Source organism: Chelmon rostratus, chromosome 3 (assembly GCF_017976325.1).
Source record: "Chelmon rostratus isolate fCheRos1 chromosome 3, fCheRos1.pri, whole genome shotgun sequence".
NCBI classification, from domain to species: Eukaryota; Metazoa; Chordata; class Actinopteri; order Chaetodontiformes; family Chaetodontidae; genus Chelmon; species Chelmon rostratus.
Window position 1 is genome coordinate 22,404,048 of NC_055660.1, and position 17,572 is coordinate 22,421,619.

At 44.1% G+C, this 17,572-nt stretch overlaps 3 protein-coding genes across 7 annotated transcripts; all 3 read left to right on the forward strand.

Annotated features, from left to right (window-relative positions):
* The first annotated feature begins 433 nt into the window (after positions 1-433).
* tmc8 (transmembrane channel-like 8) lies at positions 434-6,811 on the forward strand. The gene is made up of 16 exons (XM_041933392.1): positions 434-735; positions 1,148-1,409; positions 1,689-1,837; positions 1,971-2,105; positions 2,202-2,254; positions 2,368-2,507; positions 2,599-2,746; positions 3,371-3,535; positions 3,630-3,781; positions 4,128-4,200; positions 4,337-4,434; positions 4,620-4,806; positions 5,630-5,787; positions 6,003-6,146; positions 6,400-6,478; positions 6,671-6,811. Exons 1-16 carry the CDS (start codon positions 693-695, stop codon positions 6,791-6,793), a joined length of 2,109 nt encoding a protein of 702 aa, XP_041789326.1. The 5' UTR covers positions 434-692; the 3' UTR covers positions 6,794-6,811.
* Positions 6,812-6,963: 152 nt separating this feature from the next.
* On the forward strand, positions 6,964-12,528 carry LOC121604020 (Fc receptor-like protein 5). 3 transcript variants are annotated; one of them, XM_041933395.1, is made up of 12 exons: positions 6,964-7,097; positions 7,303-7,437; positions 7,535-7,561; positions 7,837-8,112; positions 8,244-8,540; positions 8,809-9,081; positions 9,185-9,517; positions 9,914-9,967; positions 10,058-10,168; positions 10,259-10,283; positions 10,369-10,465; positions 12,319-12,528. In XM_041933395.1, the coding sequence occupies exons 2-12, from the start codon at positions 7,398-7,400 to the stop codon at positions 12,337-12,339; spliced, it is 1,554 nt and encodes a 517-aa protein (XP_041789329.1). In that variant the 5' UTR covers positions 6,964-7,097; positions 7,303-7,397; the 3' UTR covers positions 12,340-12,528. The 3 variants fall into 3 exon arrangements, with proteins under 3 accessions (XP_041789329.1, XP_041789330.1, XP_041789331.1); XM_041933396.1 differs by lacking the exon at positions 6,964-7,097 and having other exon boundaries at positions 7,248-7,437; positions 8,851-9,081; XM_041933397.1 differs by lacking the exons at positions 6,964-7,097; positions 9,914-9,967 and having other exon boundaries at positions 7,248-7,437.
* Positions 12,529-12,820: 292 nt separating this feature from the next.
* On the forward strand, positions 12,821-17,504 carry si:dkey-93h22.7 (Fc receptor-like protein 5). Of its 3 annotated transcripts, none has more exons than XR_006006722.1 (13): positions 12,821-12,949; positions 13,034-13,060; positions 13,146-13,272; positions 13,351-13,526; positions 14,017-14,194; positions 14,613-14,719; positions 14,823-15,095; positions 15,200-15,505; positions 15,602-15,703; positions 15,803-15,830; positions 16,416-16,723; positions 16,985-17,033; positions 17,129-17,194. XR_006006722.1 is itself a non-coding variant. In XM_041933393.1 (13 exons), the coding sequence occupies exons 1-13, from the start codon at positions 12,919-12,921 to the stop codon at positions 17,364-17,366; spliced, it is 1,554 nt and encodes a 517-aa protein (XP_041789327.1). In that variant the 5' UTR covers positions 12,821-12,918; the 3' UTR covers positions 17,367-17,504. The 3 variants fall into 3 exon arrangements, 1 of the variants encoding a protein (XP_041789327.1); XR_006006723.1 differs by having other exon boundaries at positions 16,416-16,645; positions 17,129-17,186; XM_041933393.1 differs by lacking the exon at positions 16,416-16,723 and adding an exon at positions 17,283-17,504.
* Positions 17,505-17,572: the final 68 nt, after the last annotated feature.

The window sequence follows — 17,572 nt, forward strand, 5'->3', positions numbered from 1 at the left end:
GATTATTCAACTGACTTTAAAGGGAAATCACCTTTCAGCCGTGACCTTGCTTTACGCACCTTAAACTGATGTTCAAAATACAAATTTACTGTTTAATTTCAAACCAAATGTCTATTTAGCATTGTTTATTATCAATAGATCATACACGAGCAGGAGAAAATAAACTGATACTGTGAATCTCAACACATCAGACAGTGTTTATCATCATCTACAGTAAAGTGTCCAGCCTATGTCCAAACCTCAACCTTATCGATCAAATTATGGCCTCCAGTATTCTCTCCTTGCTTGTTTTCAGTCCAGTGTGTATGTGTGGGCATTACTTGTTTCGTTGTGAAACTATTTGTCATATTTTCAGCCACGAAAAAAAACATCTGCTTCTGCATCCTGTCATGTGATTTCCTGTGAGCTGTCAAATTTGGTCACAGTCAGTCAACATGAGGACAGATCATACATCTGCTCCACCTGCCAGAAAGTGAGACGCAGCAACAAGATTTGGAGGATCAACACTAACCCCAGATCAGCCGCTCAGCAGCCTTCACTTCTGGGTGGCGTTGACCGTGGGGCACAAAGCAGAGCGTTTTGATGCAGAAGGTGGAGCGTTGGTGGCGATGTTTGCTGACTTGTGTTTTACATGAAGCAAGAAGACTGGTGTTTGGACGTTTGTTACTGAAGAGGAAGTGCAGGGAGAAAAAATGGAGGGGCAGAATAATGTCAACTTCATGAGGCTCCTGTCAGGTAACAGAAAAATAACACCATTGTGATATGAAATACGACATCTTGCTTGTTCAAGACTGAGTCTGTACCTGTCGTATGTGTGGGATTATGCTGAGTGATACACCTACAATACATAATATATATGTGTATACATATGAGCTGACCAGATGATACTCCAGCATGACATGCAACCTTCACACAACCAGTAGCAGGAATCAAGTGTACAACTTTTAATGCTTAAAGGTCTAATTCATCCAAATAAATGTTTTTATTTTCTTATATATCTTCTTGGCACATTAAGGTGTTATTAAAACGAATGCACTTGCATGATTGGTGAATTCTAATACTTTCATTGAGATGTAAAAAGACACTACTGATGCTGCACACAGAGGCAGCCACTGTAATCTCCTTGTATGTGTCGTTCTCACCACAGATGACAGCAGCCACTCCTCCCTGTCGTCAGACTCCTGTGAGTACTATCAGATGGAGATATTTGATCAGCTGCCCAGCATCCAGGCCAGCCGGCCCCAGCAGAACATACGGCGTCTTAGCGAAGCCCCCAGGGCCTACCAGGGTGGCCCTGAGCTGGGGGAGCAGATCAGCCATGACCACCTGTCCAGAGGACCCAAGGAGAAGGCATCTACTCAACCACTCAGGAACCTGGTCATGTGTATTCAGGGCAAGAGAGATGCCAGGTGGGAGATTACGCACTCCCCCCTCATGCTCTCACCCAGCACTAAATCCCCACATTTTTTGTCCCGTAAACTCATAAAATGAAACCTCCCTGTCATCATATTCTGCCTCAAGCACTTGAGTTTCCAGGTTAATCCACTGATTTAGTATTCTGGTACACATTGTGTGTGTGTGGTGTTTTCATTTCAAATATTGTGATAATGGTATTTTTAAAGGTCAGGGTTTAACATGTTAATAAAAAAAGGACCTTTATCAAATATCATATTTACGCTGCTGATTAGGGACAGGAGGAAGATGGAAATCAGCAGTATTGGTTTTTGGGAGTCCTGGAGGCGGAGCCAGAGCATCAACAGGAAGAGGGTTTGGGCACAGATGGGAGGAGCTTTTTCGGGCCTGTTACTATGGCGGCACACTCTCCACGCCATCGAAGGTATGACAGGCCTGAAGTCCATGAGGACCTAATTTGTTGATTTCCAATATATCATGCTATCACCGCGACATGATTTGACCCCAACACAAGTTGTTGCACAATGAAAATCCTAACGCTCAGCGATCTGTTCCAGGCAGGTTTGGAGTAGCCGTGAAGGCTTACTTTGTTTTCCTCAGATATCTGGTTTACTTGAACCTTCTTCACTGCGCCCTTATGTTCGGTTTCATTCTGGGGCCTACAACATTTTATGGCAGGAGCAACAGCAGTGGTGAGTCAGCTGTAATGACAGATCACAGTAAATTAACCACAACCCAAAGTAGACTCCCGCGGAACCATTGTTGTGCTGTTCTCTGTGATTTTACAGAACCTTTGAGGTTTGGAGGCAATGACTCTTTTTTGGATTTCTTCCTGGGTTCGGTAAGGGTTGGTGTGTGTGTGTGTGTGTGCGTGCATGCGTGTGTGTGTGTGTGTGCTGTATGTTTTCTACATGCGTTTTTAACATGGTCTAACTTCTCTCCTCCGTTCTGCAGGGCTACCTGGATCGCTCTCCGGTCTTCTTTGGTTTCTATACTCGCGGTTCCCTGAACTTGCCGTGCTTGAATACACCTCTGCTGTACCTGGCCGGAATCCTCACCATCCTCCTCCTCAGTCTCATCATGGTGGTCCGCAGGTCAGTTAGGATACAACTGCAGCTGCAACAAAAGATTTCAACAGCCATTTTCCTTGTATTAAATCTGCTCATGTGTAATCTCCCCTGACAGAACGATAGTTGGCTACAAGCACACCTGGATGCTCGGGAAGCGCTACAGTATGAATGTGAGCTTTAAGATCTTTTGCGGCTGGGACTTCACCATCCAGGACCCTGCCTCTGCTGCTCTCAAACGCAGCTTCATCAGAAACGACCTGAAGGTGAATGGACGCACACTTGGTACCCGCCGGGCCACCTGCATGGTCACTGGCCAAATGCTGGGCCATTTTGAGAGTACACGGTGAATCTGTCAAACCTATTCCCCACTTGGCTGTTTCACATAGTGTCTAATGTTAGGAGAAAAATTCATAGAAAAACGTCCTGACTCAACACAGCATATTTTTCACATCCTAATGCCCTGTCTGCTCATCTATTCAAGTTTTTCCTTTAATTTGTTGCCTGTATGCTAACTCTCATATCCAGAGCCAAACCTGGGATTTCATGAACAACATCACATTTTACAGATTTGCGCTTTTATTTCCAGAAAAGAGTTTTCTACCTGTTATTTGCATTAACATTAGATTACCAACCACTGTGGATGGGTGACCAAATAGTTCCCCAGCCTGCTTGCAAAACACATTTAAGTATGTACAAATGTCCAAACCTCTCAGTAAAGCAATATTACTATCCTGTTCTTCTAATGAAGAATTTTCTCTGGGCTCCTGCCTTGTGGATGTACCGAATGATTTCTGTTAATGTGTGAGTATGCTGCAGTTCTTATGTTTTGGTTGAGTTAAAACAGCGATGTGTAGATATTATTTCTGTTATTATCTGTTTGTCCTCAGCTGTTCCTGGAGGAGCAGAACTTCTCCCTGCGCGAGTCTCAGAGGACGCTCGGACAGAGGGTGCGTCTCTACCTGCTCAGGTTTGTCCTGAACCTACTCGTTCTGTCTCTGCTGGTTGCAGCTTTCTGCCTCATCTACTTCGCCACGAACACGTCACAGTATGAGGTAAGACTTTGACGCAGACCGTCTGGTTTTGTGACAGTGTGTCGTGGATCTATTGAGTAGGTCTTCACATCTGACACCCTGCTGTGTTTCTTAGAGTGGGCACTACTGGTTGGTCAGTCTGGTCCTCCAGTACCTCCCTCCCATCACCATCACCTTTGTCAACCTGCTCCTCCCTCATGTGTTCCGCAAGATCTCATCTTTTGAAGACTACTCTTTCACCATGCAGGTCAATGCCACGCTTGTGAGGTAACATGCACAGTGAGGGAAACACAGGATAGCCTAAGGTGTACACGCTCAAGCATGCACGCACACAGACACACACACACACACACACACACACACACACACACACACACACACACACATCATGTTTGCATCACTTTTGCCGACACTGCATAGACATTCATTTCCTGGAGACTTACCCTAACCCTAACCATTACTTGCCTAACCCTTACCCAAACCTTAACCCCATGTCTTCACCCTAAAATTTAATGATTTATGATATGGGGACTTGCATTTTGTCCAAATAAGGAAGGCAGAGTCCCCACAATATGACGCACACCTGCATGCACTCACTCTGGCTTTTCCTCAGGAGCATCTTCTTGAAGCTGGCCTCACTGGGGATCTACTTATTTTTCGTCTTCACAACAATAGAACATCAGCAAGTGAGTTGAGAGGGAGATTTATGCTTCAGGGTCCTCCACACCGAGCTTTAATGAGACAGCAAGTGCAAAATAATGCTGTGAAGTGTTTCTTAACAGCCCTTTTCATTTGTGTGCTTCTTTACTGTGTCTTTTTCAGTGCAGGGAGAACAAGTTTGGTAGAGAGATGTACAAGCTGTGCATCTTCAACTTCCTCGCCACTTTCTCCAGCGCCTTTCTCTTGAGCTACCCCAGGAAGTGGGTTTTGTTGAGATCAACAGTCATTTTCTGTCTTAGTCATTGTTGTGTTTTGAATGGAAAGATCAGTCAGTTTCTGATTGTACAACAGTTTGGCTCATCTAAGAAAAGATTGAAGCTCAATTATCCGACATACTGGCGATCCATGAACCCTCTGTGCAAACTGTCTTTCCTCTGTCTGACAGGTTACTGCAGGAGAAGTACCCCTCCTCCTTGCCAGCCCGATTGTCAGGCAAACAGCGCTTTCTGATTCCTTTCAATGTCTTGGACCTGGTGTACAGTCAGACAGTGTGCTGGGTGGGAGTCTACTACTGCCCCCTGCTGCCTCTCATAGGAACTGTCACGCTGATAGCCACGTTCTACATCAACAAGGTTGCCACAACATGAGAGTTACTGACCATCACATGAGCTACTCTGCTCTCTCTCTCTCCCTTTGTGTCTCTTAACGTTTAAGTGCAGTTCAACATCCTGTACTGCCATTAATGTCACAAAATGTCTGATGACAAGGACCTCAAAATCGAACAATAACCTTCATACAATGTTGAAATACTACTTCAATAAATAAAACAAAACCAATCTAACAAAGGCATAATAATAGAAACATTACTGATTGGGAATGTTTTTATGGTATAACAGCTGGTTTGACTCTGTCCAAAGGTGACTGTCTACCTGCACCTCTAAAGCTCACTGATTAACATGTTTTATCCCATTTCTTCAGGTCAAAGTGTGAAAATGGCTTTTTTTTTTTTTTATCTGGGGTCATGCACAGGACTAGGGAAGGTGCAGTGGCTCCTTGGAGTTTTGTGGTCAACATGACGTCACCAGGCATCAAGTCACTGCACCTGAGCAAGAATTAGTCTGTCACATGAGGATGTTTCCACACTGGTTGTATATGGATTAAACACACAAGAAACAATGTGTTAACCAGTGATCTTTAGAGGTGTTTTGTTTTGTGGTCTTTGGACAGTCTGGACAGTGAACAGTAGATAGTTTACGGTCTTCATGCTAAACTAAGCTTAGCTTAGCTTATTTTTTCCTGACTCAAGCTTCATAGTTTGTCTATACAAGAGATCTATATTTCTCTGTCTCTCCCTTTTTGCTTCTGTCTGTGCACATGGTTCTGCAGCGGTAGATGACCAAGAAGTGACCATCGGCTGTTTTTGAACATGTCTCTCTTTTTCTAACATGCCTTCAGTTCGTGGTCCTGCGGTGCTGTGTGGCAGAGCAGAGGATGTTTCGAGCCTCCAGCTCCTCCGTTTTATTCCACTTCATGTTGCTGCTCGGGCTCCTCATGGCTGCAGTCACACTGGGCTACAACTTCTACCAGCAAGAAGTCACACCGGACATAAATATGTACTCATTACTGTCACTTTTACTGTAGCTTTGTACTTACTTGCAGAGAACTGTTGTCATCTACATGCAGCTGTGTTCATTTTCAATGCACCCTATTTGTTTCTTTATTTGGTAATCAAAAAAACTAGTTTTGCACCAGAAAGAAAGATCCGATTCCTATTTTACTTTTCTCTGCTGCTCATTTCTCCCACGTGTTCCTCCTGTTTCCCCTCCAGGTCGTCCTGTGGTCCATTTGGAAATGGAGAAACTGTGTTTAACGTGACAGGAGTGTGTGTAGCCAGCCTCCCAAGCCCGGCACAGACCGCTCTCCGCTACCTGTCCTCTGAGGCCTTCGCCCTGCCGCTCATACTAACAGAAGTGTAAGTATTCAAAGATGCTACAAGTTTATGCAAAGGCTGGAGCTGTATTTCCAGTATGAATGAGAGAAAGTATTACGCACTTCAAGATTGTTTCAACCTTTAGGTCAGAGAGCTAGAAGCAGCATAGGTACAGCTGCATACATGTTGTGTACTGGTAATCGATGAGTACAAGCTATTTTAAAATTGACGTGCAGTACTTTCATGTGATCTGCTGGTCTTTGAATGCGACATGAGACACATTCTGTTTCCTCAGCATCATCTTAACCTCATATGTGTCACGGCGACGAGCCAATCAGAAGGCCATTGAGAGACTGAAAGACATGCTGGTTATGGTAAGTCACATGTCATCCAACTACTTAGACACTTATAAATGAGTCACAGAGAGAAGATGAGGGGATATTTGAGTTACAGCCAGCTGATTTGGTTGTTGCAAGTGAATCCCTCTTACTGGGATCTATTAGGGTGACATGCTGGTCGTCTCTTTGCATGTTGTGCGCATAAATTTGTGTGCCTTTTCCTCACAGAGCAGCTCAGATAAGCGTTTTCTGGTGAAGCAGCACGCCACGTTACTCAGACGTCAGAGAAACACCCCCAGAGTCCGTCCTGCAGCCATACAAGAGGACCCCCCCTGCGCGAATACAAACTGATTCAAGTCCCCACAATGTCAGGACTGTCCATTGAAACACTCCCACTTCAAAAGAAGCCTGGCTTTGGCTAACGGCAGCTGGGTGGGGGCCTGGGGGTGGCTGAAAATAAAATACTGATGAATTCTCACTTTTCCAGTTACTCAGTGTGCACAGATAAGTCGCAAATTTGTGACCTTTTTCTGCAAAGGTCATTATTAACCTTGATATGATGCATTATCTTAATATTAGTCACTTCTGCAGGCTTTTTATGGGCTTGACTTGCATAAATTTGATTATGTTGTGAGTTTGTTAAGCTTAATTCATGGTAAGTGTTTGAATTTTTTTACTTTTTGTCAGTAAACCAATTATTTATTCATTTGAATGTAACCTCACTCAGCATTTCATGGTCATTGTATATAATTCACAAACATCCTGCTCATTAAACCTTTGTTTTTGTGCATTTTGTAAAGCTTTATTTGTGTGATGTGCGATGACATGAAGCCTAATATGTTATCTACTCGCAACACAAGTGTGACACCCCCAGCTTTTACGTACATGGATCCACACATGCACACACTGAACTGAGCTGGAGAAACCATGTGAAAGATAAATACAGAGCACTGTTATGAAGAATCTACAGACTCTACATTTGTTGCCAATTTTGGGTGAGTTAGTTGAACTTTGTTTAAATGGCGACATAAATACATCAACGAAAGGACGAATATTCTTCCTGAAATATGTTGTTGATTCTTTTTTTTTCAGCTCTGGCAAGTTTGTTCGTCGAGATAAGTAAGTAAGAAGTGGGGCTTGAGATATGGAGCTCAGTTTGCTGAGAGATCTTTCGTATGTCGTCACTGGTTCTCAGCTTGTCAGATATTTGATGTGTTATATAGTGGCAGGTGAAGAGTGCTATAAAGTCCTGAGCTTGTATTGTTTGATCTCATAACATTCAGTGAAGTGAAATAAAATAATTTGGTGTCTATGCTGCTCTTACTCTCTTTAAAACTTGCAATGGGTAAATTTCAGCTCCATCCAAACTCTCAGTGTTAAATTTCTTTCTTCAGGCGGGTCCATCTCTCTTCACCCAGTGCTGACTGGTCCTGACAAGGCCTTCCTCGGCTCAAGGGTGGCTTTCCGGTGTATCGCGCCTGACTCTTCTCTGCCAGTTGCCTACGAGCTGATGAGGGACAGTGGTGTCCTGTTCGCCACTGCTCTCGAAAGTGACCAACCTGCACCATTCTTCCTGAAGGTCACTGCAACATCAGAGGGGTCTTACCAATGCAGGGCAACGGCAGGAGGAAGGACAGGAGTCAGCAACAGCGTCAAGCTGAGTGTAGTTAGTGAGTAAAAGGCACAAACACACATAGAAAGCGTTCATCTTTTTAGAGCTTTAAAGTTCACTGGAGACACTCATTTCCAAACCTGATTCCTTCCTCTTGTCCCAAATGATCGACCATTCCCTGACTTCCAGTTCCAGTATCGCACCCCAGAGTGACTTCTGAACCCTTCCCCGCAGTCGTGTACGAGGGGTCACCCTTAGTATTGAGCTGCAACGTGGCAAAGGGATCCCACCTTTCCTACACCTGGTTTTTTAACAAGAAGGAAGTTACAGCTTCAACCTCTCCCTTCCTCCGCCTCAACGGCAACAAGTTAGTGATGGAGAAGGCGACTCCAGAGCATGCTGGGTCCTATTATTGCATGGCTTGGTCCAGTGTGCAGGACATCAAGAGGTTTTCCAGCAGCACAGACTTCCAGGTGACAGTTAAAGGTATGTGTCAACAAATAATACACACTGAAGACTTACCAGAGGGTGGAGGTACTGAATAACTTATGGTTGTTTTTAACCATGCTACCAGTGTTGGCAACGTCGTTCATTGGACCAAAATTACACAATTGTCCACATACTTTTGGCCATGTGCTCCTGATTCATGCACCTACCTGAAATGTTGACTAGATCTGAGTGATGTTTCTCTGCAGCCTAACATGTACTGTGTCATCCGTGTTCCCATCTTCTTGTCCCTTCATTCCTCCTCCAGTCTATGTTTCAAAACCAAGGCTCTCTTTCTCCATCTCCAAAGAGGGAGGCAGTTACTGTGGCAACGTGACCTGCTGGACAACAAGAGGGAGTCCTCCAGTCAACTTCTCTCTTTTACTAGATGACAAAGAAGTGGGATCTGTCACGGCAACTGAATCCCTCGCCGCCTGGTTCCCCGTTGCCATGGTGCCAGGGCTGGACATGGGCGTGGCTCGATGTAGGGTGAATTCTGAGGTGCAGGAGTTGATGAGTGAGCCCGTGACTCTGGTAGTGGGTATGAGTTACACATGTGAAGGAAATGTGTCTTTCCGTGACTGCCTAGCTCTAGTTCCACTCTGATGATCTTCCTCTCATTCTGCTCCCCTCTGTTCGTACAGTCCCAGTGAGAGGTGATGTGGAAGTGGAGGTTGAATATCTCTTCAGAGCTGACTCCAAAATGGCTGCAGCTCGGCTGAGCTGTCAGATCGGCAGAGGAACTTTCCCTCACGTCTCCTGGCTCTTGAACGACTCAGTCCTTCCCTCTGAGACATATGTGGACTCCCACATTCAGCCCGTCCTGTCTCACTATGCCCTGACCGACCATAGAAGAACCCTCTTTCTGACCAAGCTTGGCCCGGAGGAGTCTGGGTATTACCGCTGCCGGGTCAGGGACAGCTACGATGAGTCTGGGCCATGGGTGGAGAGTGCAGCTGTTCTGGTCCGGGTCACAGGTGAGAAGATCAAGACTAAGTGTCAAACAAAAGCTAACAGTTTGACACTTTAGGAAATACTTGCTTGTTTAGAGAGGGTTAGACGATTGGATTGATATCATTGTTGAATCTGTACGGTGAACATTACTTAGCCAGCCAGCAATCAGTTAGCTTAGCATAAAGACTGGAAACAGTGGGAAACAGCGCTCCTGGCTGTAGCTCTCGCTACATATTCACCATGCAGATACCCTGAGTGGTAGCAGACTTTTTTTGGAACTCGGTAAAAACTCAAAGCATATTTAACAGACTTATCTTTACTCTAGACTCATCGTAGCGTTTCACATTGGCCTGTTTATTTGCCTGCTCTGGTGGGTTCTCTGTGCTCTTCTCCACATCACACTTTTCACTCTCGATCAGACAGGACCCTTAACTCCATGCCTCGAGCAACATCTTCCACTGAAACGACACCAAGTAAAAAGCACATACTGAATATTCAAATGCATTACATGCTGCCTCCACAGTATGTAATACTTCACTGGCCCTGTCTCTTCTCCTCCACAGGGGTTCTCACTACCACCACAGAGGTCATTACCATAGCGTTCTGCTGCTTCCTCCTTCTGTCGCTGGCAGTGGGTGTAGGCTGTGTGTACAAGATGTTTGACCGCGAGCGAGGTGTGTGTGTTTTTGTGTGTGTGTATATGTCAGGTAGAAATAGAGGGACTGGAAATGCTTAACTAAATTCATGTCTCATGTTCTTCACAGCTCACGCCCACATTGCTCCAACAAAGTAAGCTTTCTCTTTATGGACCTCACAAAGTTTATTGTTCTGCTCAGCTTAAATCGACCCATTCAACACTGTTTGTGCCTTCCAGTCCCAGTTATGAAGCACTTCCTCTGCCTGGGCCCACACCCGTGTCAGGAGGGAAGCAGGCTGATGCTTCCTCTGCAGACTGCGATGTTCAGAGTCAGGTATACAGGCCTCCAAAACACATGCCGACTCTGCATTTAAACACAAAGATTTTGAATCAGTGGAAAACTACATAGTGTTCAGTGATTCTTTACAGGTCAATTAGTTTCTTATAATTTCTTAGAAAGGAACTGATAGATATGTAGCTGTAAATTCATGTACTGAACCGTATGCTTGCCTGCAGACAAATTTAGTATTTTTGACTTTTTTGCATTTTCACTGGCCAAAAGACTGTCTGGATTAAACTAGCAATTAATCAATGGAAAATGCTTTGTTTGTGTCAGGAAAGTGGGGACTTAGGGGAACTAAGGAGTAGAACCCAAATGCAGACACATGGGGCGTAGATTCAAAATAAATTTATTTAACACAAGACACGAAAACCCAAGACAACTAAAACTCAGGGGAGTAATGACTGACACACAAGGGTAACAGTTCACACAACAACGACGCAACACAGGGAATGACAACACATGAACACAAGACACAACGGAGCTAGGGACAAGACTTATGAATAACTATTAATAAATAACATAACGAACAGAAAACGCTCCCAAAGGAGGAAAACAAAGGCTATGAAAACGGAACTGACCAACTGAAAGAACTGGATATGAAAAACTAACTCAAAATACACTCCTAGAAAACGGAGAAACAAGAATCTAAATAACAAAAGTAATCAAATAGAAAATCACTCTTAACAAGGAGAACAATTCGGCAATGCTATAACTATGAAAGGAAAACAGAAACTAGGTTATTAAAGTTACAAACAAATAGCACTCATGAACGGACAATGGCCTAGAAACTCAACTAAGAAGGGAAACGCAGACAACACTAAGGATGGTGGAACACTAACATAAAACAAGGCATAAACAGGAACAAAGACAAGAACAAGACAAGAAACAAACTTACGGGAACTGTGGCAAACAAAGGACAAAGACAAACCAAGGAGACAATCACATAAATCACAGCACGGACATGAACAAAGAAAACACAACAAAGAACACTCACCTACAGGGCTAGGGCTATGGCTATGGCTATGGCTATGGCTATGGCAAGGGCAAGGGCAAGGGCAAGGGCAAGGGCAAGGGCAAGGGCACATGGACAACAAGGATTCACAGACAACGACCCGACAAAGACTTGGGGGAAGGCACAGACTTATATACACTGGGCAGGAACACTAATGGCACACAGGTGAAACACATCAGACAATCACAAGGGCGGGAAAACACAGGAAGTAAAGTAACCCAAAGACACATAACATGAACCTTCAAAATAAAACAGGATGTGACAAAAAAACAGGCAAAGACAACACACAAGGGGAAACTTAACAAAAAACGGCGTGCAGAGCATGCCGTTGTGTATGAGTGTATTTTCCCTATTATTAGTAAAAATTTTAATAGTTTTCTCCAGGAAGTTTTTGCGTAAATTATTCAGAAATTACAGACCCATCAAAAGTATTAACCAATTATTTTTGACTATAATCTAAAGAGAGTTGAAGTCAGTGCACAGCAGGCCTGCACAATATGCAAACATTTGTCTACAGGCAAGCATTAAAATCCTAAATATATCAACAATTCGTGAATAAACTTTCTGAATGGAGTATTCCTTTCAAGGAAATTCCTCAGAAAATGGATTAGAAACAGTTTGGAAATGCACATACAGAAATTATTAGGAAATTGATTAAATAAAGTCATATCTACGGTTCTTCTTTTTAAGACAAAATCAACTCTTTAACAAAAATTGACCATCTCTATATCCTAAGTGAATGATAATAATAATTCTTATTTATAACAGTCCTATCTGAATCAATGTGAACCGGGTGTAAACACATCATGACTGTTCTCTCTCTCTGTTTTAGACTGTAGAGGTCACAGTATGACACAGGAGGAACCTGCACCTCTCATCAAATTGCTTTATTCTAAATCTGCAGCTGTTTTTTGTTTTTATTACTTTTCCTGAGCTTCCAAGTTGCTTATAAGAAACTGGTGGAACATTAAGTTGAAACAATCAAGCAAAACTGATGTATACTGTCATGTTTTTTTTAAATAAAAATTCTAATTTCAAATGATGTTTTGTTGTTTTTTTCAATTAAACCCATGAAAGAAAATGATACTTGATCACACCTTCATCTCTACTTCGCAATGCGTCTGACTTGATGTTGTTTTGGTATTCATATTTTCAATGTCAGAAGCTCCTGAATGCGTGTGGTGTGACTGTTTTTCCCACCCTGACAGTTGTGGCACAAGTGAATGAATTGATCTTGTGATGTTCCAGAGAGGGAGGGTACGGCAGGGAGGTGTAGTGTGACACTATCAGCTATTTGCACATGTTTCTAAGTGTGTGTGTGTGTGTGTGTGTGTGTGTACACAGTGCCTCAGCCCTCAGTTCCAAACTGTCAGAACTCCTGCATTACACAGCATAGTGTGATTGTATTCAAGGCATCCGTTTTTCTTTAAGAATGTTTGCGTCCATCTTTGTGGTCTTACTGGGTAAGCCATCAAGCCGTGCTGCAGTACGCTTCGTATATTACAACTCCTGCTAAACTATTAACGATATCCTCTCTCTCTCCACAGGGTTGTGCTACTGTAGCAAGGCGAGCAGTAAGTCACTTGTTTGAGTGTGTGTATACTCAATTAATACATTTTGTAGCTTTGATTGATTGTATTTCATTTCATTTTGCGATAGGTCAGTCATTTCTGGGTGTTCCTCGACTATTTGGCCCATCTGAGGCTTTGGTGAAAGATGTTGTAGAGTTTCATTGTCAACTGCTGACCTACCCAAATAATGAATCCATCCTGCTGCAGTTATTCAAGTGAGTATTTGTTTACATTAGATCTGTCTGCTGCATTGAAAAGTGAAATTACTGACAGAAATTATCAACTTTTTCTAGAGAGGGTAACCATGACAAGTTGCTGGGTGAATACACCTCCCTGGCTGGGGAGGTTGCATCCTTCCCCATTATAATCAAACCTTACCACGAGGGGAACCTGGAGTGTGTGGCCAAAGCACAGAACAACTCAAACATAGAGCCGACTGTCAGCAACGTACACTACCTGAAGGTTGTTGGTGAGTCTCTTTATTATCAGGAATATATTACATATATATGGCTTCCATTTAACAGTTAACATCGAAACACATTTCTCAAAGTGCACGTCATTGTCAAGTGTAAGGTGTGCATCTTAGGTAAAGATATTTTTTGGTGACAGTGTGTGACACTTTTGTTAGCCTGGTTAAATAAAGGGAAGAGCAACAGGTTCCCAGAAGCACTGTGGAAATTTAATGCTTGCTTTGGAGATTGAACATAATCAGAATATTTCAGCATTTTCAGAATAAATGACACAGTGTGCAGACAACCATCAAGACTGATAAAATAATAATGTGCCCACCATATTATGTTTAACAGTAACCAACCAGGTATTGTATGTTTCCTTAATGAATCGTGCAATTGGAGCTCAGCTTTAGAAATCAGTGGATCTTTACTCCCCTAACAAGAGTATGTTTCCAAAAAGACTTACTGCTAGTTTGAAATAAGAGTCTGTTGCTGTCTGTCCTGCAGAGCCAGTGAAAGGCCCAGAGATTGATGTCCGCTCTGGTCCAGTGGATTTCTTTGAGGGGGAGACACTGCAGATGCACTGCAAGCTGACTGCTGGAAATCATGTCTCTTACAAGTGGCTGCTGAACGGCCAGCTCGTCTCTTGGGCTCCTCTCACCTATGACCATCTCTTGATCAATAGGTCAGTGGAAGCCGTTGAGATTGTCTCTGGACAGCTGTTACTACGTGGTTGTGAGAAGTTGAGTGTTTTTTTGAGTCATTGTCAGTGAGTGGAGCATTCGTAAAACAAGGTTTGTGCCAGGTGGTTCCCATGTGGTTGGTGGGGTGTTGCTGGGAGGTTGCAGCGGTGATTCTGGGCGGTGGAGCACTGCATGGATGACAGGGCATACTGTGCACACGCAGTCACAGAGGAGTAGTAGCGGCAATAGCATAAACCAGACGCCAACAGCGTATAGCTCCTCAGAAATTAGCTGAATCTATTCAATTTAATCTAATCTAATCAATTTGATGTTTATGTAGCTAGCAGCAGTGATGAATTTGCAGTCAGCATCAGAAAGTAAAATAAAAGGTAGCGAAATGATTTCCTGTGTCACCCTCAGAACTACCTCTAAAGACAGCGGCGCCTACATGTGCATCGCCACCAACCGCTTCAACGAAACAGAGGTCTTCACCGCCAACAGCTCTGAAGTTGTTGTCACGGTCAAAGGTTAGCTGCCGTCTGTTGTGAGTAATCTCTCAGGTTCACATGTTACAGACATGCCCGGGTTTCTCTGAATAAAATATCACGTTCTGACATCCCGTTCCCTCAGACCTGGTGTCAAACCCTGACATCGCCTTCACGGTGTTGAAGGAGGATTCCCACATCTACTCTGCCATGGTCACCTGTCAGTCAACAAAAGGGACTCCGCCTGTCACCTTTTCACTTTACAACGGGACAGAATTGGTTGCCAGCGCAACAACTGAAGAGAGAAATGCCACATTCAAAGTTGCATTGGTCTTGGGCCAGCACTTGGGAAGGCTCCAGTGCCAGGCAAACAATGGAAAGTGGGTCGCACGCAGTCAGTGGATTCCCCTAGAAGTTGGTATGAGCATTGTGTGAAACTGCTGGATTAACACTGTGGTACACACTACTTTTTATCAATGTTTGTCCTCAATGTCTCTTTTTGATCCACAATATCTCCAACAGTCCCGGTTGGTGGGCCTGTGACGATGCATTCAGACTCTGACATTGGGGACAACTATGCTGTGATTGGCCTGAGGTTCTACTGCAAGGCGGCCAAGGGATCTCTCCCACGGTACCAGTGGTTCCTCAACAAAACCCTTCTACATGACCGAGGAAGCTTCTACTATGTGGTCAACCAGCCTCCAGAACAGTCTGTACTGCTGCTGTCTGTAGGGAGGAGCAGCACTGGGATGTACCACTGTGAAGTGTCAGACAGCTTTGACAACACCACCGCCATCAGCAGCAAAAGGCGCTACTTGGATAAAGACGGTATAGCCAACAATCCACTCCTCTTGACTTTAGTAAAACATCCTTGTGACAGGTGACAGGTGGTTTCATGTCTTCTTCATCTTCCTGATCCTCCAGTGCTGAATCGTCTCCCCGTCCTGGTGGTGGCGATTGTCTTCGGATGTTTCACAGTCGTGGTTCTCCTGGTCTCCATCTGTTGTGGGATTGGAGTGGTGTTCAGTGAGTTCGGTGTTTCTGTCATTTCAGAGTCCCGGCTCTTATCTGGTGTGGCTAACTCCTCATTGCTACTGTGAATGATTGTTTTTACTCTTCTTTCAGGGCAAAGGCAGTATGGAGAGAAGTCTCTGTGAGTCCATTTCTCCTCACTCAGTTGTTTCATTATTAAGAAAGAATTACAATGGCCATAATAGTGTGCCGATGTCATGCTTTGGCTCAGGTGTGAAAAGTACATGTGTGTTTGAGGGTGCAGTGGCAGCTACTGAGCAAAACACAAATGTAGTGAAAAACAGCATAAAAGTCTGCGTATGGAGGAGGTCGGGGTGGATGGATGGGTCGGACACAGGACCTTTACAGAGGAGACCACCGTTCATGGCCAGTGTGAAACCAACTGTCACAGTAGACTTAGCTTTAAAAATGTAGGTACTGAATTTAACTCAAATCATGATGAGTCTAATCTGACGTCACACATTTAATTACTTGAGTCACTTTTCATGGTGAGGGAGGGTAAAACATGACACTGACGCAACAGGTCCATGACACACTTCAGCATTGTGTCAGGTTGCAGTTCAAAACAAAAAACGGCAGATGCTTAGTGAAAAGGTGCAGCGGAAATAATACCTGATTAATCTTGTTTGTTTATGGTCACACATGAATTAAAGCAGTAATGACATACATCACACCTTACAACAGGACTTATTCTGCCTTTAAACAGCTTGACTGACAGTAAACATGTGGACGTGTGGAGAGAAGGGGCAAGGCTTTGTGCTGGGGATGTGCTTATGTGGTGGATTGATTGGACCCACTGGACCAACAGGTCATATCTTTAACCTCTATTGGTGACCAAGGAACTGAAGCAACAACTGATCTCCGATGCAGCTCACAGTCACAGTTTTACAACGACAGCAGACGCCCAGCTGGCTCGATCTGGAAATATCTTGCGCCGTACGTTGTTGTCTCACAGCTCTGTCCTCTCAGTGAGCAGTTCAACATGTGAATGTGGAGCAAGAAAAACAGTAAAAAGTGCGTGTAGTTCGGCCTGTGTTTCTTGTGGCCTGTGGCTTTATTTCCCATCTCATTTTACATTCACTTCCTGTCCCTGTTTTTATGTTCACTCTGTGTTTTTTAATGTGAAGCACTTGGTGCATGTGATTTCTTTATTGTAACGCACACTCAGCTGCAATTCTTGTATGAAAGGTACAATATAAGTGAAGTATTATCATTATTAAAACGTTGCAGTCTCCAGACAGCTGGATATGTGACAAGTGGCTTTACTCCTCTCAGGTTGGGCTTGGAGATGGACAGCATGGTGGTTGCGTATGAAGGCGAGCTGGTGAGTCAATCTTTCTGCATCTCCACCATTCAGGGAATGAGCGCTGCATTGCACCATCTCATGACACGGAGCTCTTCAAGTGTTTTATCTTACAGGATTTGTCAGAGTACCATGAGGATGCTGATGTGGTGAAGACAGCCAGAGGTGGCGAATTTGATCAGGTGAGATCAAAAAACTGAGTTAAATCAATCAGCTAGTCACTCGCAAGCAGTCGGACTCTCATGCTGTGCCTGCCTGTTCTGCCCTCAGGCATCTGAAGCCTCTGTGGATGATTGGCCCCAAACTGAGGAAGAGGGGAAGACGTTGGAGGATGAACCAGTTGAGGAGCCCTGAGGGTTCAAACTTTTTGCTCTGTAAACACAGAAATAAACATCTGCTCATGGCGCTCTGTGCTGTCTCTTCAGTATGAATTATTACATCTTCTATCTATACTGGGTGGTAAAATGGTGATAGCAGTCCGACGTGATCCTCTTCCTGAGCTCCTCGGCGGCCAGCTCCGCCCCTGTGACGCGCGGCAGGACAGCGCAGCGCCTCTGGGT